A 22,601-nucleotide genomic window follows, 5' to 3' on the forward strand; every position below is an offset into this window, starting at 1 on the left:
CTTGAGCACGGGTTCATTTGGTTTGAGCAAAGCTCACCAGCTTGGACCCAAGGTTACTGTCTTGAGCAAGGGGTTCCTCGGTCTGCTGAAGGCCCATGGTTAAGGCACATATGAGAAAGCAATCAATGAACAACTAAGGTGTCGCAACAAAAAAACTGATAATTGATGCTTCTCATCTCTCTCCTTTCCTGTCTGTCTGTCCCTATCTGTCCCTCTCTGACTCTTTCTCTGTCTCTGTAAAAAAAAAAAAAGGAAAATGGAACTGCCTTTTGACCCAGCTATCTCACTTTTAGGAATATATCCTAACAATACCAAATCACTGATTCAAAAGTAGATATACACCCACATGTTTATTGCGGCATTATTTACAATAGCCAAGATGTGGAAACAGCCCAAGTGTGTGTCAATGGATGAGTGGATTAAAAAGCAGTGGTACCTATACACAATGGGATACTATGCGGCCATGAAAAAGAAGGAAATCTTACCTTTTGTGACAGCATGGATGGACCTGGAGATTATTATGCTAAGTGAAATAAGCCAGGCAGAGGAAGACAAATACCATATGATCTCACTTATCTGTGGAATCTAATGAACAAAGTGAACTGAGGATCAGAATAGAGGCAGAGGCGGGGTCACAGGGAGCAGAGGGACAGCTGTCAGAGGGAAGGGGGTAAGAGGATGGGATCAGAGAAGGTGAAGGGATTAGTGAAATTGTATATATATAACACAGAGATATAGATAACAGGACACCAAATCCTAGAGGGAAGGGGGGAGGGAGTCAGGAAAGGGGGGCAATGGGGGTATAGAAAGGGAAACAGGTGAGGGTGAGGGAGTTATATTCAGTAGAACAATTGAATCCAATTAAACACAATAAATTAAAATTAATAAAAATTAAAAAAAAAGACTTGGATCATATAACATATTCAAGGTATTTTTTTGCATTTTTAGTTCTATATATAACAAGTTTAGTAAGTTTATAACTAATGATAATAAGTTCTTAGAATAATGCCTTTCTGTTTTTCAATATAATCTTCTAACATGCATATATTTTTCATGAAAACCAGCTTTATGATCTGTCTTTTATAAAATGATATAAAGGGAATAAAAATAAAATAGTTGTCTAACTTATGTCCTTTATAGTAGAATTATATAACTTATAAAACATTTTATTATAGAAATTTCAAATAGAAAAAAAAGTAGAAAGAATAGCAGTGTAATGAATGCTTATATACTTGTCATCTAATTCCAACAAAATTAACAATCTCTTTCATCTACCTACATGCCCTCACCTTTTTTTTAGCATTTTGAAGCAAATTCCAGATATTATATTTTTCTGCTTATAAGTACTTTAATTATATGTAGAATTTTTCTTGTTCATTTAAAGCTACATATTCAGTCCCTTTTGTTTTTACTGGTATTGAGTGTTTTCACTTAATCAGAGCAAGACCTGCATTACAATAAAATCATCTATGTTAAGTGGCACAAAAGCACAGATCGGGTCCTTTCCCTTCCATTCTGCACAGGCTTTAAATTTTTAAATTTCACAATAATTCCTGAATACCATGAAACATCTAATCAACACTCAAAGTTTCATTGATTTTCTCATATTTTCTTTTTATAGTTTTAATAAGGATTCACATAAAGTCCACATATCAAGCAATTAGTTATGTCTTTTTAAGATTCTTAATTTACAAGCTCATCTTCATCTCTTTTAATTTTTTTATTTAAACCAGGGGTCCCCAAACGTTTTACACAGGGTACCAGTTCACTGTCCTTCAGACCGTTGGAGGGCCGGACTATAAAAAAAACTATGAACAAATCCCTGTGCACACTGCACATATCTTATTTTAATAAAAAAACAAAACAAAACAGGAACAAATACAATATTTAAAATAAAGAACAAGTAAATTTAAATCAACAAACTGACCAGTATTTCAATGGGAATTATGGGCCTGCTTTTGGCTAATGAGAAGCTCAATGTCCAGTTCCGTATTTGTCATTGCTAGCCCTAACAAGTGATATGACACGCTTCTGGAGCCGTGACCCATGCGTCCCGTGTCACTGGAAGTAGTACTGTGTGTGAGCTATGCCGTGCTTTGCGGCGCTGCCACATACAGTACTCCAGGAGCACTGACCACCAATGAAAGAAGTGCCCCTTCTGGAAGTGTGGCGGGGGCTGGATAAATGGCCTCAGGGGGCCACATGCGGCCAGTGGGCCATAGTTCGGGGACCCCTGATTTAAACATTATCATTTATTTGTTGAGGAAGCTAGGTTGTTTGTCCCTTAGAATTTCCCACATAGTATAGTTTAATACAGTGGTTCTCAAGATGTGTGCCCAGGTGCACTGGTGTGCCCTAGAGGATTTCCAGGTGTGCCTTATGGTATTCCAGAGAAATATGTGCCTGTTGGGGACCAAAAAACCAACAAGGTTTTTGGAGTTTAGATTTTTGGGGGACAGAGGTGTGGGGAATTGGCTGTAAGCTGACAGTCTGCCCAACCCCCCACCTCACTTGCCTGATTAGGTTGCAGAAGGCTGTTAAGCTGTGTGCTGGATTGTTCACACTACCCCCCATGTTCCCCGGAAAGACTGGAAGCAAGTTTCTTCTATCCTTTGTTTGGTGTCAAGTTAAGATGATATGTATGATGGGGGTTTTAGATTGATGATTAAACATAAGGAATTGTCTCTTGAAGCCTTTTGGATTTCTATAAAAGAAGAATATATGGCAATATCTAAAAAAGCATTGAATATTTTACTACAATTTTCAACATCCTATTTATGTGAATTTGGATTTTCTACCCTCAACACAATTAAGAGTAAAAAAAGAGGAATTCTTTAATGTATTAATGAGGAAATGAGAGTTTGCCTTTCAAATATATGCCCAAACATTGAAGAAATTGCTAGGACACATCAGGCTCATGTTTCTCATAAACACAAGAATGAAAAAACTTAACACATTTGTGCCAGGACCTGCTGAATTTACTAAATCTTACTAAGAATGTATCTATCTATATATAAAGATAACTTTTTTGTTGTTTTTTTAAAATTTTTTAACCCCTCTTTTTTATGAATTCTAAAAAGCATAACTCAAAAAATGTAACATAAAAATGTTTTTTAATGTCAGAATAATCTTAATTTTATTGTATTTATTTTGTTTAAATACCATAAAAGCACGCTTGGACTTTATATTTTTTCTTTAATATTTGACTTAATTATTATAACATATTTCTCAGAAATTTGTATATAGTGCGCCTACAATTTTTTGTAGGATTTTAAATGTGCCCCGACTTCAAAAAGTTTGAGAACCACTGGTTTAATGTTCCTCTGTCTCCCATATTTCATTTTTTTTTTCGTGGCCAAGACAGAGAGAGTTGGAGAGAGGGACAGATAGGGACAGACAGACAGGAAGGAAGAGATATGAGAAATATCAATTCTTCGTTGCAGCTCCTTAGTTGTTCAGTGATTGATTTCTCATATGTGCCTTGACCAAGGGCTACAGCAGATCGGGTGGCCCCTCATTTGAGCCAGCGACCTTGGGCTCAAGCTGGTGAGCCTTGCTCAAACCAGATGAGCCAGTGCTCAAGCTGGTGACCGCGGGGTCTCGAACCTGTGCCCTCCACATCCCAGTCCGACGCTCTATCCACTGCGCCACCGCCTGGTCAGGCCCCATATTTCTTATAAGTTCATAATAGAGCTAGAGCTTGATCAGAATGTCTGGTGGGCCTCTTTTGTGATACTAGCAACTATCGGTGCTCATTGTCTGGATTTATGCCTTATTATTTAAAAAATTTTTTTTCCATTGATTTGAAAGAGAAAGAGAGAAGAAGGAAGAGAAATAGAGAGAAGCATCAACTCATTGTTCCACTTAGTTGTTCCATTTAGTTGTGCACTGATTGGCTGCTTCTTGCATGTACCCTGACCAGGGATCAAACCCAAGACCACGGCATGCTGGGACGGTGCTCTATCCACAATGCTCTATCCACTGAGCCACCTGCCCAGGCCCTGTACTTTATTCTTTATCATTTAATATAGATGCTTAATTCATGTACTATAAAGAGATATTTTCTATATTTAGGAATTTAAATGTAGGTAGTTTTTTGTTTTTAAATATGAGCTATATGTGTTCTTTGGTTTTCCAGAAATGCTTACATATTGATCCAGACAAAAGGCCCTTCTGTGCTGAGCTCCTGCACCATGACTTCTTTCAAATGGATGGATTTGCTGAGAGGTATAGTACTGACTCGTGCTTTCCCGGTCATCCCAACCTAGAGTTGAAATAAGGTCTCCTTAGCAGTGATAGACAGTATCTTTCTATTCAGCTACTTTCATAAGATCTCAAATATTTCCCACCCTGCCTCCATTGACCCTATGCAGCCATGGAATTTATAGGTGTGGCCCCTATATTCTCTAACCTAGGGCTCTTGGTTTTCATGATGCGACCACTTCCTCCTTTTCTTTCTGTCTTCCTGTGGTGACATATATCACTGATTTCTGTATTGCTACCAGCTGTGTGATGCCACCATCATCTTGGGTGCTGATGCATTTACAAAGGTGCCATCTCTTGTTGCTGCCAAACTCAGTCCTGTGACACTGCTGGCACCAGAGGTGCTGGAGCCTTGGGTGTGCGAAGCCTATGGGTTCCACAGCTGTTGGCATGTTGTCTTGTGCTGTGTGACCTACTGGCATCAGTGCAGCTGAGAAAGCAAAAACAAACAAAGAAAAGAAACCCCATGAGATGAGTGACAGTGACATTGCTTTAGATTTTTACAAGTCTGCTGAATATCTAGCTTAGTAAAAGATACCTGGTTTCATATTTGCAGTTACATTTGGTTAATTGTGATATGCTGTGTTGTTTGAAATATATGAAGAAACTCTGACCTCATACAGATATGTTGTTGGAAAAGAGAAGAGTTAATTATGGGCATTCTTTCATTCTTTTAAAAAAATTTCATTTAGAAAATTAAATTTAACAGGGTGACATTGATCAATAAGAACACATAGATTTCAGATAAACATTTCTATAGCATTTGAACTGTTGATTATGTCTTCTTTGATTCTATGCCAAAAACTTTCATGCTGTACTAAAACTTGACAGTGATAGTTTCTTAAATGTTGGTTGTGGAATCTGAAACCACATCAATGAGCTGGTGTAACCCCTTACATTAAAATCCATCTTACACTTTGAATAGATCATTTACTGTGAATTCTTTTGTGATATCCTACATGAGTCATTTGGAAAATAATATTTTGCTGTTATTCAGATCTTTAAAATATTGACATGTTTCATTATATAATATCAGAAAGTCACATTCTATCTTATCAGAAAAAGTCTTTAAATATTGGGAATCTTATTCTGGCCAGGTAGTTCAGTTGGTTAGAACGTTGTTCCAACGCTCCAAGGTTGCATGTTCGATTCCTGGTCAGGGTACATACAAGAATCAACCGATGAATGCATAAATAAGTTGAACAACAAATCAATGTTTCTCTCTCTCTCCCCCCCCTTTTTCTGTCCCTTAAAAAAGAATTAAGAAATATTGAGAATCTGCTAAACTCACAGTAATGAATAAAAGTTTAACAGAATTAGAATTTTGCATAAAAATTTGAATTTTATCACTGACACAAACGTTATCAGTTGTTTTCCTTGAAGTGACAAGCTCCTTTATTTTTTAAAAGAAAAAATCTGCCAAATACCCCAAGTCTGGATAATCAAGTTTTTGTCAGTCTTTCCTTCAAGTAAAAATGTTGTTCCATGAAAAAAGTGGCTTGTTTAGTTTGTATCTCAAACATCTACACAGTGTTTTATCTTCAGGCAACATTGCACTTCCTTTTGCAGCAGACATGCTCATTGCATATTACCATTTTGTCATCAGAATATCAAAAAAGACATATGTTCAAGGACGTAGATTTAATAAAATTAGTTTTTTTTTTACTGCTTTCTCGGGGGCATCCTTAAATAAAACGGCCTGTTTTTCCTCTTAAATGAGAATATGTGGCTATGAAGGATTCAGTTGACTATGTTCTTTTTTTGGTGGCACTTCTCCAACTCTTGTTGAGACGCCAGCAATTTTACCCCGCGTTGCTTCTAGACCATCATTAATATGATGAAAAGGAAGTCACCTTCATATTAAGATAAGAGTAACTTTGACATTTTGAACCTCCTGAACGGTCCTTAGTGATTCCCAGGGATATACAAACTATCTTTTAAGAACGAGGCTAATCTAGGCCATAATTTTTCTCATTTTAAATAACACAGTCTAGTCTCATACTCGATTTTTAAAAATAAATATCTTGAAAATAAATCTTTTCCTTGATTTATCTGTCTCATACAATTTGATTTCATTGACAAATGTATTTTTATGTAGGTTTTCTCAGGAACTACAGCTAAAAATACAGAAGGATGCCAGAAGCATTTCTTTATCTAAAAAATCCCAAAACAGAAAGAAGGAAAAGGAAAAAGATAACTTCTTAGTTGAGGAGAGAAACACACTTGTGCTACAGGTAAATGTCCATGTTTTAATGAGTATTAAATTTGAAGTTTAATATGTCCTTAAGTTTGTGAAGGGAAAGAAATAGGGCTTGTTAGGAAATCACACTCATCCAAGAACATTTAGATACATGTGTGCACACCAACATACAAATACACAGACAGAAACATACATAACCACCATTTTTTCCCCCTTAAATGATAGTAGAGAAAATATCATATTTAGAATTTTATATAAAGTAGAGCATTTTAAGATTGAGATTTGGGTCAATTTATAATATTTGAAGTTTTATTTTCCTGATATGTTATCCAAAATTGATTCTTGGTAAGGTAACTCACATCTACCACCAGCCCACTCCTGTTTTCTCAAGTAAACTAAAAGAAGGGACTTTTCAGTTTTGTGTTCCCTGAACTCTAAATATATAAGAACAAAAGTGGGCACTCTTGACCCCTCTTCCATACTTTTTCCCACTGATATATATATATATATATATAATAAATCTGATATATAGAGGGTGGGGCAAAAGTAGGTATACAGTTGTGAGTAAGCAAAACACAGTGTTTATTCTTATATTATTATTTATTACTTATTGTATTATTTTCCATACAAACAACTGTAAATCTTCTTTTACCCCACCCTGTACATATCAGAGCTAGTCTGAATTGCATTTCGATTCAAAATAAATGTCTGACCAAGAATATTGGCTTTAATTTTAATTCCATAGGTAGAATAAAGAAAACAGGGGTACAGAAAGGTGCTATCTGTGGAATTCTGCTTTTAGTTGACAAGTACTTTATAGGTAGAGGTGACTTTTTACTCTTCTCAGATCATTAATCTTATTAACATTTTTATTATTGGTCAGGATTCTAATGCTGATCCCAAAATTAAGGATCCTAGAGTATTTAAAATAAAAGGATCAAAAATTGATGGAGAAAAAGTTGAAAAAATCAATCGAGCTTCAAATGCCAGCTGTCTCCATGACAACAGGATGAGCCACATCAAAACAGTGTCTTCCACAAGCCTCAGAAATTGCAGCCATGGCAGTGTGGACCACACAAGGAACCCAGGGCCAGCAATTCCCCCACTCACACACAACCTTTCTGCAGTAGGTCCCGGTATTAATTCCGGAATGGCAACTACCCCAGGAGGTCAGAGTTACAGGTATGAGTTAAGAAAATAAGAATAAAAGGTTGTTTAAGGATATATTTGCAAATTATAAGTGATTGTCAATTCAGCCTCATCATGTTACTTGTTGGCTTTTGGATGCTGTTCATTCTTGTCAGGTTGCTCTTTCAAAAGACTTTTTGGACAGATTTGACTTGGGAGTCAACGCACAAGACAGTGTGCAGAGATGTATTGTAGAATTAGGCACCTGAAACCTGTATAATTTTGTTAACCAGTGTCACCCCAATAAATTCACTTATAAATAAAAACACAGAAGACTTTTTGGCCTATGTAACAAAAATTATTAGCATCTGGTCAAAAAAATTAACCTGGGTCCTAAGAAAGTAGCATTGTATTGTTTAAAGTGAAAAGAATCAACAGCTATTTAGTCTAATATCATGAAAGGATGTTGTCACAATAAAAGAGATGTTGCTGCATGGTATGGCTATGGGCAGTTAGTGGTACAAGGTCCTTTTGGGAACTTTGCCTAAAGGAAGGTAATTTATTTGGTTGGAGATGGAGACTGGGTGGGAGGCATGAGTGTGGCAGTAAAGGACAGAATGTTTTACCTGATCCATGTGCCTAGTATGTTTGAGAAAAGGCATTAAGTTTAACATTCAGGTTAAACTGCATGTCACCTGGTGCTATGTGATTTGGTTTTGTGCTTGAAAAATAATTACTGCTGGTTCTAACTTAAATCTTGTTGTTGTTGTTACAGAGTGGATGAAAAAACCAAGAAGTATTGTATTCCATTTGTTAAATCAAATATACATTCTTCGTCAGGCATTTATAATACTAATGTGACCACATCAGTAAGTGAACTGTTCTCAGTGGTAGAGGAGTGAGCAAAGTCACTTCTAGACTTTTCTTAATTTTATTAATATTAAATATAATAACGAAGAACTGAGAATTTTATTTGGAGATAGGTCATAAATCAGAAACTTAATTATGTATATACCTCTTTCCAGCCTACCATATAATAAATGTGAAAGTCTTAAAGTTTATGTAAGTTTTATAAAGTATTTAAGTCTAGAAGTTAAAATATATGTAAGATGTTATTAAAATGACATCTGTTTTAATTCTTTAGGCAACAGTAAATTTTATTAATCTAATGCTTGGTGATCAGTTCTTTTTTAAAGTAGAAAAGATAAATTGTCTTATCTCACCTACACTAGCTTTTTGGTGAAAGTATTCTATTTCTTCATTTAACATATATTTATTGGTTATCTATTATGTATAAGATACTGGAGATGAATAAATCTAAGGAGCTCATGGTCTAATAGAGGATTGGCAAATTAAATTATAGTATCAGATTGTAATAGTGGAAGCATGTAAAAGGTTCATATATCTTATAAAGCTTCAGAGGAACATTATTATGATCAAGAGAGCTTCTTTTAAAAGTTTGATTAAGTCATCATCACTCTTCCACTCAAAACCCTCAATTGGATTCTCACCTCTGAGTAAAGACCAAAATCCTTGCAGAGCTCTTACGTCCCTGAATGACTCACTCCCTGCTCCTCTATCCCATTCACAGCTACTCTCACTTTTTTTTTTTTTTTGAGTGAGAGAGACAGGAAGGGAGAGAGATGAGAAGCATCAACTTGTATTTGCACCAGTTTTAGTTGTGCATTGATTGCTTCTCATATGTGCCTTGAATGGGGAGCTCCAGCCAAGCTAGTGACCCCATGCTCAAGCCAGCAACCTTGGGATCGTGTCGATGACCCCATGCTCAAGCCGGAACCCCACACTCAAGTTGGTGAACCTATGCCAGCAACATCCGGGTTTCAAACCTGGGATCTCCGCTTCCCAGGTCGGCCCTCTGTCCACTGCAGCACCACCAGTAAGGCCACAGCTACTCTCATTCCTGATTTCTTTATTATTCCTGAAACATGACCAGACATGCTCCCACATTTAGGCTTTTGCAGTTGTTGTTTCCTCTGCTTTAAAACGTTCTTTCCCCAAGATAATCCAACAATTTTGCTTTTTTCCCTCCTTGGCTTGCATGAAATTTTATTAGGTTTTCCCTAATAGTATTCATTTTGTCTCCCAATACTTTTTATCCCCTCACCTTGCCTTACCTTTTTCCAGTACATATACTTGACATTCTTTATATTCTTTTATTTATATACTGTTTGTCTCCTTCACTAAAATGTAATCTTCCAGAGCAGGAATTTGTGCTTTGTTTTCTCACTGCTCTACCCACACCTAGAACAGCGTCTAGCACACTGAAACTGCTTAAGAAATGTGAATGAATTCTCCTGCCGTGGAAAGGGAGGTATGAACGTAATCCCAAAAGTATATTTTTTCTCCCAAAATTTTCTTCACTGTTTCTTTCATTATTCTCAGGGCTGAAAAATATAGCCTTACTTTTCATCACTCAGGATTTAGACATCATATTTGTCTGTCTCCTAATTTTTCTTAGTGTACAATTTTTGCACCCATAATATCTTCCTTTTGACATATCCTACCTTTTGATTTCCTTGTGGATATTTTGTGTTTTACATTTCTGGTGTGCTTTGGAAGATTATTTTGCTCAATAAAGCTTTTCAGAATAGCTGGCTCAATACCACTTTTCTGGAATTGATATCAGTCTTCTTTCAGGCATTGCATAACTAACACTGGCTGGTAATTTTAGATCTTATTTCTGTTTACCTTTCTTTGGAAAAGGAAATTAAAAAGGGAAGTAAATATTAGTGGGGGGTGCCTGACCAGGACCTGTAAAGTGTTTAGAGCATTGACTTGTGATGCTGAAGCCTGGAGGCTGTGGCTTGAGTGTGGGCTCACCAGCTTGAGTGAGGGATTGCTGGCTTGAGCCTGGGATCATAGGCATGACCCCATGGTCGCTAGCTTGAGCCCAAAGGTCACTGGCTTTAAGCCCATGGTCTCTTGCTGGAGCCCCTGGTCAAGGCACATATGAGAAAGCAATCAATGAATAACTAAAGTATTGCAACAAAAAACTAATGATTGATGCTTCTCATCTCTCTCACTTCCTATCTGTCTGTCCCTCTTTCTCTCTCTCTCAAAAAAAAATTAGTGGGGAGAAGTCCCACTAGAAAATTAATGGAGACAAAACTAAGTCTAAATTTTCTTCTACTTCTAGGTTGAAGATAAATCCCCCTTTTCCATGCTTCATCCCCTAATTCTGAGATGTGAATAAATATATTATTATAAATATCTCTTACATATTTTATTTGCCACTCTTTTGCAATTATGTAAATCTAGTAGTTTGAACTCATTATTTTATTTTTTTGTATTTGCAGATAGGTTTTTTGAACTAATTATTTTATTTTGTAGCTGATGTGAACCAAGAGCTTTAGCACTTGTTCTATTAAAAGAACAAACAGAAACATTCAAAGTAAGAGAACTCAAAAGCTCACTTCAGGACTTCTGAAGACTGTCTGGAGGCAGAGTGGCATAATTCACAGAATATTCAATTGAGACATGAAGGAACCTCAGTGGCTTCCTGCTGTCAGTATATGTGCTTTTATGTATAATTTATTATACATACATACATATGTATGTACATGTACTGACATGATTTCATTATAGATAGGTATTTTTCTGTTAGCAAGTCACGCACTCTATCATCTGTTTTGAAAATGTGGAAAAGAATATAGTTTCTGTCTTTCTCAAATGAGACAGATTGGAAAAATGTCAACTCATAAAGGTGCGGAGTTGAAGTGCCACTACCATTCTTCACTTTATTATATTTCCAGACTTTTCTATGAAGTAATAATACCAAGAAAGATTAGGAAAATAATTGAAGTTGTAAAACTTTACTTAATAAGCTGTGCTCCTAGGAGGTAGTATCATGTGCTAACTCTGAGGATCAGACAAGGACAAATATTTAAAAAACAAGTAACAGGATGATATTGGGAAAGCAAAAAACAAGCGAGGACGTGTTATACGTGGCAAGATGAACTGCTCAGCATTAAGCAACTATATGCTGAAAAGCTCAGCAAGTATCTTAAGTTCTGACCTTGCAGTCTCATGCCCATCTTTTAACCTGTTATTGATTGCTAGGGTATGACTGAAGGCTGGGAGAGGGAGAAACATCAACCAATAATTTGCTTGTTAGCAATTTTAATAAATTTACTGAGAAAGAGATATGAAATAATTAGATAAAATTGTTTTGTGTGTTATTGATGTTCTTCAAATTTTGTGTTATTTTAGACTTTCAATTTTATAAATTTTAGGATATGAATATAGTTGTTACAAAAGGAGCCAAATAAGCTTACTTGGAAGCTAATTCATTTGTGTTAACCATTCTGATATTAGGTCACTAGTGAAAAGAGCCTACTTCAGGCAAATAAGAAAAGAAGAGAATACTCAAAGGCAGATGTCCATTTGCCTGAATTAAACTGTAATCATCTCCCTGAACTAAGAGCCTTGGAAGGCATAGGTATGTTCATAATGCTCTTACTTTATTAGCGCTTCTGTTCACATTATTTAAAATACATGTTAGATGAGCAGAATATTGAAAATGTATGGTGACTTTGCATATTTAAGTATGTACATATGTACAGGCTCTGTACATACAGGTATAGAATGTGAAAAACTAACAAAAATGTCTAATTTCTTTGCTGTGTTCATGGTTATTTTTGTGCAGCTCGAAATTCCAGGCTGACAAGAAAAGAGAACAAAAATTTTTCAGAATCTCGAATTCCTTCCTTGGCCACTATTGACCTGCACGCGCCCAGCGTAGCACTGCCTCAGGTACGGCGGTCTGGTGGGGTGGGACTCGGGCCTCTCTCATGCTTCCTACTCAGTATCTTAGCGAGACTTTGCTCTTAAGGATTGGGGAGGTTTATTGGAGGGATCTATAAAATTTTGCTTGTTAAATTTTGTTTTGTGGTTCATTGAACTGAGTACTTTTATTTCACATACATATATATAAACATTTCCCAGCTTACAGTAATCAATTTGTTTTTATGATTAAAAGTGGATGTGTATGTTAGCCTCGCTATAGCTTTCCTATAACCATAGGTTTTTTTGGTAGCTTATAGTATTTCACTGAATTAGCGCCAAAGTTATAACCTACTTTCAAAGAATAAAACTCTGAAATTGTTTTTATTCTTTTAAAATGTATTGTCTGTTTGATACCCCCCCCCCCCATGACCCACTGCATCTATCTTAAAGATTTGCTATTCTCTTCAGTCACCTTTCTCTATAACTTCTCTTAGCTCTTAGGACTATTGATGTTTCTGCTACTTTTATATTAACAAGAGTCATATTACTCATTTTCACATTAAGGAAACTGGCAAACTTTTTAATCTCCTGAGCCAACCATAACTTGCTACAAAGTTTGGATATGTGTCATTGTATTTTCCTTTTACTTCTTCAGATTTCTCACCTTTGCTTGATGCTTTAAAACTTTTGTTTTAGGCCCTGGCTAGTTGGCTCAGCGGTAGAGCGTCGGCCTGGCGTGCGGGGGACCCGGGTTCAATTCCCAGCCAGGGCACATAGGAGAAGCGCCCATTTGCTTCTCCACCCCCCCCCCCCCCCTTCCTCTCTGTCTCTCTCTTCCCCTTCCGCAGCCAAGGCTCCATTGGAGCAAAGATGGCCCGGGCGCTGGGGATGGCTCCTTGGCCTCTGCCCCAGGTGCTAGAGTGGCTCTGGTCACGGCAGGGCATCGCCCCCTGGTGGGCAGAGCGTCGCCCATGGTGGGCGTGCCGGGTGGATCCTGGTCGGGCGCATGCGGGAGTCTGTCTGACTGTCTCTCCCCGTATCCAGCTTCAGAAAAATACAAAAACAAACTTTTGTTTTAGAATTAAATTCTTCATCCTCACTATTAAGCGCTTCCATTTCATAGAGAGAACTGTATGTTGTCTCTTTATCTGTATGGATACTTTTTTTTCTTGTTACCCCTTAAATAGTTTTGTAGATCTCTCTAAACAAGGGGGATAATATTGCTGAGGATAAGTTATGGAGAGAATTATCCAGGATACTGAGGAAAAGCTTTATTTACTGCTGTTGCTTTGCCTTACCTCTTGCCAACAGTTTCTGTAGCAACAGAATCAAAGCTCAACAAATTCCTGTTGCATGAAGATTAATCACTGTCACAAGTTTTACATTTAGGATCTACAGAGTTTCAATAAATTCCTTGTATATTTCTAAACTTAAATTTAATGTGGATTTTGAAGGAGCAGAAGTTTGCCCTCGCTCTTTGTGAGTGCATGTTGTTCAAAACTACTTTTCAGGGTTGACATAACCACATCTAGTTTCAATAAATGTAAGAAACAGCTTTTGCTGCCTTCACACTTCTTCAGTATTTTTATTTGTTTTTCTGAAATAATCTTTTTATACATATAAACTGGTTCTGCATTTTTACCTTCAATTTACTTGTTCAATTTCCAGTTGTAATTAAAAGACAATAAAGGAGAATGTAGATGTAGTGAAAAACGCAGATTAACGCCAAAATGACATGGGCTTATGTTTGGGAAATCTGAATGGAAAGAGAAACACCGGAAGACTGAAAGCAGAAGACCTTCTAGCAGGACCCATGGCTTGCCTTGCACTCTTACTTTGTGTATTCACAATGCAGTTAACTACATCTCATTTCTGTACATGACACAAAAATGTTCACGTTAATAAAAGTCTATTTCCCTTCTGGAAAGATCTGTAAGATATAGTTTTGTGAGTAAAGTGTTGCATAATGTCTCTCCACTTCCCCACCCCCTGTGTACACACTTAACACATGTTATGTACTTGTATACCTAACTACACATTTTTTCCTGAACACATCTTTTTTCTGTAAGCATTATTTTAGCTTTATCCCACAAATTTTGCTATGTGATAGTTTCATTATCATTTAGTCCAAATATTTTATTTCCCTTGTAGTTTCTTCCTTAACCTGTGCATTAGATATTGGGGGTTTCTAATTTAATTTCATATGGTCAGAGAATATACTCTGTATGACTTTAGTTCTTTTAGCTTCATTGAGATGTATTTTATAGCCCAGCATGTGGTCTCTTATTGGTGAATGAATCTTATTACCTTGAAAACACTGTATCTTTAGTTGTTGGATATAACATTCCATGAATGTGAAATTGATTAAGGTGGTTGATAGTGGTGTTCAGATCTATGTCCTTAGTGATTGTTCTGCTGCTGCTGTTGTTTAGTTCTACCAGTTACCGAAAGGGTGCTGTCAAAATCTTTTATGGTGATTATGGAGTTGTCTGTTTTTCTCATATCTGCTTATTTTTACTTCAAGTATTTTAAATCTCTATTTTTAGTTACATACACACTTATAATTGTTTTGTCATCCTGATAAATGTCCCTTTTATCATTTCAAAATGCCTCTCTTTCTCTCTCATAGGACTCTGTGCCTCGGAGTCTGTTTTATCTGAGAGTACAACAGATACCCCAGCCTACTTATCCTTATGTTTCCATAATGTATCTTTTCACTTTTCACTTTCTTTTGACCTGTCTGGTCTTTATATTTAAAGTGTTCCTTTTGCCAACAGCATATGAGTAGGATCTTTTCTCTGTTTCCATTTTGTCAATTCCGATTCTTTTTTTATTTTTTATTTTTTATTTTTTTATTTTTTAATAAATTTTTATTAATGGTAATGGGATGACATTAATAAATCAGGGTACATATATTCAAAGAAAACATGTCTACGTTATTTTGTCATCAAATTATGTTGCAAACCCCTCGCCCAAAGTCAGATTGTCCTCCGTCACCCTCCATCTAGTTCTCTGTGCCCCTCCCCCTCCCCCTAACTCTCTCCCTCCCTCCCTCCCTCCCATGTCCTCCCTTCCCCCCCACCCTTGGTAACCACCACACTCTTGTCCATGTCTCTTAGTCTCATTTTTATGTTCCACCAATGTATGGAATCATGTAGTTCTTGTTTTTTTCTGATTTACTTATTTCACTCCTTATAATGTTATCAAGATCCCACCATTTTGCTGTAAATGATCTGATGTCATCATTTCTTATGGCTGAGTAGTATTCCATAGTGTATATGTGCCACATCTTCTTTATCCAGTCTTCTATTGAAGGGCTTTTTGGTTGTTTCCATGTCTTGGCCACTGTGAACAGTGCTGCAATGAACATGGGGCTACATGTGTCTTCACGTATCAATGTTTCTGAGGTTTTGGGGTATATACTCAGTAGAGGGATTGCTGGGTCATAAGGTAGTCCTATTTGCAGTTTTTTGAGGAACCACCATACTTTCCTCCATAATGGTTGTACTACTTTACAGTCCCACCAACAGTGAATGAGGGTTCCTTTTTCTCCACAGCCTCTCCAACATTTGCTATTACCCGTCTTGTTGATAATAGCTAATCTAACAGGAGTGAGGTGGTATCTCATTGTAGTTTTGATTTGCATTTCTCTAATAACTAAAGAAGCTGAGCATCTTTTCATATATCTGTTGGCCATTTGTATCTCTTCCTGGGAGAAGTGTCTGTTCATGTCCTCTTCCCATTTTTTTATTGGATTGTTTTTTTGTTTGTTGTTAATTCCGATTCTTTTAATTGGAATGCGTATTAATTTTCTATTGCCGCTAACAGATTACTACCAACTTAAAACAATATCTATTTATTATTTCACAGTTTCCATGGGTCAGAAGTCCGGACCAGGCTGCTTCTCTCCTGAGGAGTCTCACAGGCCGGAACCTGGATGGCAGCCGGGCTGCGTTTCTTTCCGGAGGCTTTAGGGAAGGCTCCGCGTCCAGGCTCCTTCAGGTTCTTTGCAGAATTTAGTTCCACGTGGCTGTGGGACTGAGGTCTCTGTTTCCTCGCTGGCTGACACCCAGGGATTGTGCTCAACTTCCAGAGGCCACCCACATTCCTTGGCTCATGGCTTACCCGTAGTTCCACCATCTTCAAAGACAGCAACAGTGGCTAGATCTTTTTTATCTTCTGAATCTCTCTTCACCTCCTCTTTTGCCTCATCTCTTCTGACTCATTCTCCTGCTTTTAAGGGTACATGTGATTATATTGGGCCCACCGGGAGAATCTATCTTAGGGTCAGCTGATTAGTAACAAAAATTTCATTTGCAAAGTCCCTTCACATATAAACTAAATTAGTTTGATTGACTAACCAGTGATAGGCATCTCAGGGGGATAGCTTCAGATTTCTGACTACCACTGAATATTTAGGTCATTAACATTAATGTGATTATTGATATGTTTGGGTCTAACTCTGTTATTTTTTGTTTGTTTATTTGTTTCTTATCTGTCCCTCTGTTTTCCCTTTCCAATCTTTCTTTGTGTTTGAATATTTTTAGTGTTGGCTTTGGGGGATATCTCTTGTATTATTTTTTAGTCATTGCTCTGGTTACAGTATAGTATACATACATAACTAATTTTTTTACAGCCTAGTTAGAGTAAATATTAGGCCACTTATAAAATGTAGAAACCTTGTAAGTATATTTCTCTTCCTACCAACCTGAACTTTATGTTATCATATGTATTTTATTTACATACATTGAAAACTCTACCACACTATCTCATACTTTTTGCTTTAAACAGTCATAAATATTTTAACAATTTATGAGAAAAAAGTAGTCTTCTATATTTACCTGTCTACTTATTGTTTCTGTTCTTCCTTCTTTCTTAAAGATGCAATGTTATTTTCTGGTATTTTTCTTCACCTGAAAAAATTCCTCTATCATTTCTTACAGGGTAGGTCTGATGGTGACAAACTCTTTTATCTTTCCTTCATTTGATAATGACTTTATTTTACTTTCATTTCTGCAATATATTTTCACTGGACATACACTTTGAGTTGGTAGGTTACTTAAAAGAATTTTCTCCCAGGATGATAAAGATACTATTCCTGTGTTTCCTGATTTCTGTGATTTCTGGGAGGAAATTCTCGGGCATTTGAATTGTTATTCTCCTGTATATAATGTTTCATTTCTCTCTGACTACTTTCAAGATTTAATCTTTATCTTTTGTGTTCATTAGCTTGAATATAATGTGTCTAGGCATAGTTTTTCTTTTTCTTTCTTTTTTTTTTATTGTACACTGTTTGGGGTTTCTTGAGCTTCTTGAATCTATAAACTTATATCTTCTACCAAATTGGGGATGTTTTTAGTCATTGTTCCTTCAAAAGTTTTTTTCTGCCATAATCTCCTTTCTCCTTTGAGATTCCAATTATGTATTTGTTGGACCTTTTGGTATTTTCTCTCAGGTTCCTCAATCTTTTTATCTCTTTATTCTTAAGACTGAGTCATTTCTATTGATCTGTCTTTAAGTTCTTTGACTCTTGACTTTGTCATTTGTATTCTGCTATTAATCCTATCCAGTGAAGTTTTAAATTTTATTTTTTAACTTATTTTTTTAGATTTTATTTATTTATTTTTAAAGAGAGGAGAGAGAGAGAGAAGGGGGGAGGAGCAAGAAAAATCAACTCCCATATGTGCCTTGACCAGGCAAGACCGGGGATTCAAACCGGTGACCTCAGAGGTTTTAAAATTTAAATAGTTTTTTAATCTAAATTATCCACTAGTTCTTTCTAGAGTTCCTACTTTTCTACTAAGAATTCATGTCCCTTCAAATCAAGTCTGTTTTCTTTTATCTCATGTAACACAGTTAAAATGGCTACTTTAAGGTGTATAAATATATCAATTTCCAATATTTGGGCCACCTCAGAATTGCTATTTGTTGATTGAACTGATCACACTTTCCTGGATGTTTTTATGTCCAGTAGTTTTGGATTGTACCTAGGACGTTGTGGATATTATAATGTGTAGCCTCTATGTCCTATTATAATACTCTGGAAAAGGTTGACATTTTTGTTTTAGCAGACAGTCACCCAAGCTTGGTTCACTCTGTAAATACTGCCTCAGCTTCTGTGAGAGGTGGTACACACCTCAGTTCTCTGAGTCTTTGCTATCTTAGCTCACATATGTCCTGCAATTGTGTAGTTCAGGAGACTTGTGTAGGTGATTCAAATCTCTTATTAGTTCTCTGACCCTGTGCCGTGCGGATTTGAAGCTATGCCATGCATATGTGTGGTAGGAGTTAGGTGGAGACTTCTGTGCATTTATATACAGAGTTAGAGGATCCCTGCCAATAGTTCTCCTCCCTCCAGAATCCTCCCATGCCTTCTGGCCCGCAGGGATGCCTTTTCCTGGTTTCTCTATAAAGATGGGGTTTCTTTCAGACTTTTAGCCCGTTGCTCTTCCTCACTACTCTGGGACCAGGGCAGCCCTTTGGGCAAAGCCACTGGAGTAGAAAACAAAATTGGAAACCTACCTCCAGGTGAAGGGTCACACCTTCAAGGTTTGACTTCTCTCTTTAATACTCAAGTATATTTTTTGGTGGTACTTTTCCCAAAGGGTATTTTTGTTTGTTTGTTCTATTTGTTTGCTTGATAATAAGTAGAGCAAGGGGGTTGCAGTGGGTTTACACTGCCCTGGCGCATCAAAAGTGTCTTTTAACACATGCGTCAACAAAGAGGTCAAAGAATAACATCCCCTCACTTTATCTTCTTCTGTGCAAGTAACTTGGGCTATGGAAAATTTAAACATCTGGTATTTGAACAACAAGAACTAGGGTTTTCGGGGAGTGGGACTTTTACAATTACTGAGACTCTGCGATTATGGATTATTAATTTATAGATACCGGGATCCCCCCTGTCCGACGATTTGGAGTCTGATTTACCTTGAATGGAACACCAGCATTGAAGGTCAGTTCGGTTCTGAACACAGGTTCTGAACTGGGTAGGTCTGTTTTTTCATATTTGAAGCTGTGTAACCTTTTCTGGGAAATATTTTGTATGTTTGTATATACTATGTGAGAAAGCAAGTGAGATAGAATCGGGAAAGATTTTATGTGAAGTTTTTGGTGGCATGAATTACCCCTGTGCTTGTAGGTGCTGCTCCCGCCCTTGGGATGACATCCTCTGGGACCAACAGTGCTGATACGCTAGGAGGAGACTACGTGGGTTTAATCATTTCCTTCCGAACTGCCGGCATTTTCTGAGAAAGTTCTCACAGAAGAAAGGCAAAGACTTCCAGGTGTTTCAATGGAAGGCTGAACAGGTGTCGCTCCCCAGCTGTTAACCCATCACCTTTCAAGTCCACTGATACATTTCAAGATATAGCCAATGAAAGAGTAGTGTTTCATGTGTGTATATTTGCTATTAGTAGATTGTGTATTTAAAGTAACTCAAGGTTAAAAGTAAATTAAAAAAAGGGAGAAAGAAACATTATAAAAGTTTATTTATGCATCAAACTTTGTGCATTATTGGTATTAATGTGTGCATTTATTTAGGAGTATGTTTGGTGGATGTGGGTGCTAAACAACCAGGATCAGTCAGGAAAACATTTCCCAACTTAACTATAAAAACACATTTAAGACTCTTGCTTGTTTCTAGGCTTTAAGAACCTATGTATCTGCTCTCTATGGATAGATATATAAAATATTTCTTCGGTTCCTGTGACTACTGTTGATATTTGATCAGTGTATCATGGGAATCTGCTTCTCTGCAGATCTTCTAAGAACCACACTAAATGCAAGTTTCACAAATCATGATTTCTAACGATGTGGTGCGGCTGGCGCCAGACAGTCCCCTGCACCGTAAAATTCTGGTGCTAATTAATGTTCCCGTGTGCAGGAACGTGATTGGAACAGAGTGGTAAAGGGGAATTTTGGAGTTATACCTTGGAGTTGAAAACTTCTCCTTGACAGAGAGGTATATATATAAAGTTAGGGAATATGGGAAGCAGGGTTACCAATTGACCAGGACTGGTTCTCTTGTCTGGGGCAGTTGCTACTGAACTCTCCAGCTGAGGAGGCTTCAGGTAGGGAATGTCCATTTTCATGGCCTTGACGCCTATCCACTAATAGCTTGAAGGTGATATTAGACAAAATATCTATCTAAAACCCCAAAGACGTTCTTGTCTCCTTGTTTCCTCAAACACTTAGACCTTCCCAAAAGTTTTTAACAAAGGTGCAAAATTATTCACCCACAGTACCTACATCTTTTCTGATCTACTGTCCACAACTTTTATGTGGGAAAGTTAAACCAATTGAACTCCAGGGTTTTGGTTTCGGGGTTTCCAATCATGCTCTGCATTTATCCTTTTAGAGAATGGTTGTTACAGGGACCAGGATTTGTGTGGGTTTTTCTGCCTTAACCAATTAATGGTGTGCTCCCCCCACCCAAAAGATGTTGACTAGAACTTAAACCAAGACTATATATAACTAGCACTTTCCTCCATTATTTATCCTGTGGAGCTTAATATTGAAATTCTAACCATAGTTATTGGAGCCTCAAAAGAGTAAGACATTCAGGAGCAAAAATAATGTCCTGCAATGTAGAAGTCGGTAATTGACTCAATTAAAATTTGATCCTGATTTTGAAGCTCTATCTTTAACCTCTGACCAGGTGTTTGACTAGACCGGGTATGGCTAACATGCTGAACAAAATTAGTGCATTGGCATTAATAGGCCTCACATTAAAATATTATTAGTTTTTCTGTGAAAAATGTTGCCAACAGCCACCACAGCATAAAAAGCAGACTATACTTAAAGCCCAAGTGTCTAGCAATCTTATTTCAATGTTATTTTTATTTAAAGATCAGTATGAAAATATCACCTCAGTGTCTGAGGGACTAGGATCAGTTACTTCTATTTTTATTCTATATTTGCGTTTGGTATCTTTTATCTATTAAAACATTTTGTGAACTTTAGAATTAAGGAACTAAAAACTATTTACTGTAAATCCAAGTTGAGAGTTGAGGCGTTATCTGGTTAGAACCTTGGTAGAACTACTTGAAAAAGAAGATTTTGCAGATTGGGGCTATAGACACTGAACTAAAATAATCCTGGGGTTTTTGTTTTGTTTTGTTTTCAGTTTATGATTACTTTGTCTTTCCTTACAAAGATATTAAGTCACATGCTAATAGGACATAGGTATATGTACTGGTGGGGAAAATGAGCTTGCTGTGTGTATATATGTTTTAAAATGAATAAATATAACATATAATTGAGCTTCATAAATAGTTTTTGCGTTTACTTAGTTAATAGATTATAAACAATGTATACAATACTGTATGGTATTTAACAAATACATTTGAAATATCTGTTAATTTCTTTTTGGGGAACTTTGGATACAGGGTGGCAGTTAATTTCCTTGTACAGCCAAGGATACAAACTGTCTGGTCATGAAGTAGCATGTAAAGACTACCTGGCAACAGTTGTGACAAGCTCAGGGTTAGAACCTGGTTTTCCTGAGTGAGACTCTCTTGCTTGGTTAGAATAGCTGACTTCCTGTTGAAATAGAACCAGAGAAGATATGTTGTCTTGTGTGACTCTCTCATTATTAGTTTCTTTATTTTAATTGTGCTGCAGTGTAAGACTGGGTCTGTACTCAACTGTGAGTCAGATTAGATTGAAAAATTTATATAATTGAAGCACTGGCAGAGAAGTAGAAACACCAGGGTCACTGCTCCTCCGGCATTAAGGCTAGTCCTGGTGAATTGGACTGAGTGAATTTTTCTCCATTATTCTGTTACATGTTTTTATATTAGAAATGGGCCCTTAACACTCCTCTATGTGAATGAAAAATTATGTTCTCACATCGCTTTTTAAAAGGCCTTATTTCTTCTCTTGATAGCTTTAGACATGAACTAACTTGAAAATGTACTAAACAGTTTATCTGTTTCTTAACATGTCCTCCTGGGAAGTGCGTCACCACAAATCTTGTATGTAACTTGTGCAGCTTGTGATTGAGAACTTTGTGTTTATTGATGTTTACGTATATCTGACGTTGAATGTATTATACACTGAGAAATTTTCTTTAAAAAATGAAAACGGAACATAAACTATTCATAAAATGTCATTCTCCTCTGCTCTCAGTGAAATTTCATTTCCTCCCAGTGCATAGCTTTTTCAGTCCCTGCTTGTTCTTTTTCATGCAGAGTCATCCCCAGTAGTAGTGAGGCAGGTTCTAACAAAATTTTGGAAAATGTATTCTTGGTTAACATAAATA

At 36.8% G+C, this 22,601-nt stretch overlaps 1 protein-coding gene across 1 annotated transcript in view; it reads left to right on the plus strand.

Annotated features, from left to right (window-relative positions):
- Nucleotides 1–21,186, plus strand: part of CDKL2 (cyclin dependent kinase like 2) — a 54,050-nt gene extending 32,864 nt beyond the window's left edge. Inside the window, exons 7-15 of the mRNA XM_066232515.1 lie at nt 4,139–4,227; nt 6,362–6,497; nt 7,347–7,645; nt 8,367–8,460; nt 11,927–12,050; nt 12,258–12,364; nt 16,208–16,339; nt 19,225–19,292; nt 19,479–21,186. Coding sequence (XP_066088612.1) covers nt 4,139–4,227; nt 6,362–6,497; nt 7,347–7,645; nt 8,367–8,460; nt 11,927–12,050; nt 12,258–12,364; nt 16,208–16,339; nt 19,225–19,272 — 1,029 coding nt within the window. The 3' untranslated portion in view covers nt 19,273–19,292; nt 19,479–21,186. The remainder of the gene's footprint in view (nt 1–4,138; nt 4,228–6,361; nt 6,498–7,346; nt 7,646–8,366; nt 8,461–11,926; nt 12,051–12,257; nt 12,365–16,207; nt 16,340–19,224; nt 19,293–19,478) is intronic.
- Nucleotides 21,187–22,601: the final 1,415 nt, after the last annotated feature.

Source organism: Saccopteryx bilineata, chromosome 5, assembly GCF_036850765.1.
Source record: "Saccopteryx bilineata isolate mSacBil1 chromosome 5, mSacBil1_pri_phased_curated, whole genome shotgun sequence".
In the NCBI taxonomy this organism is placed as follows: domain Eukaryota; kingdom Metazoa; phylum Chordata; class Mammalia; order Chiroptera; family Emballonuridae; genus Saccopteryx; species Saccopteryx bilineata.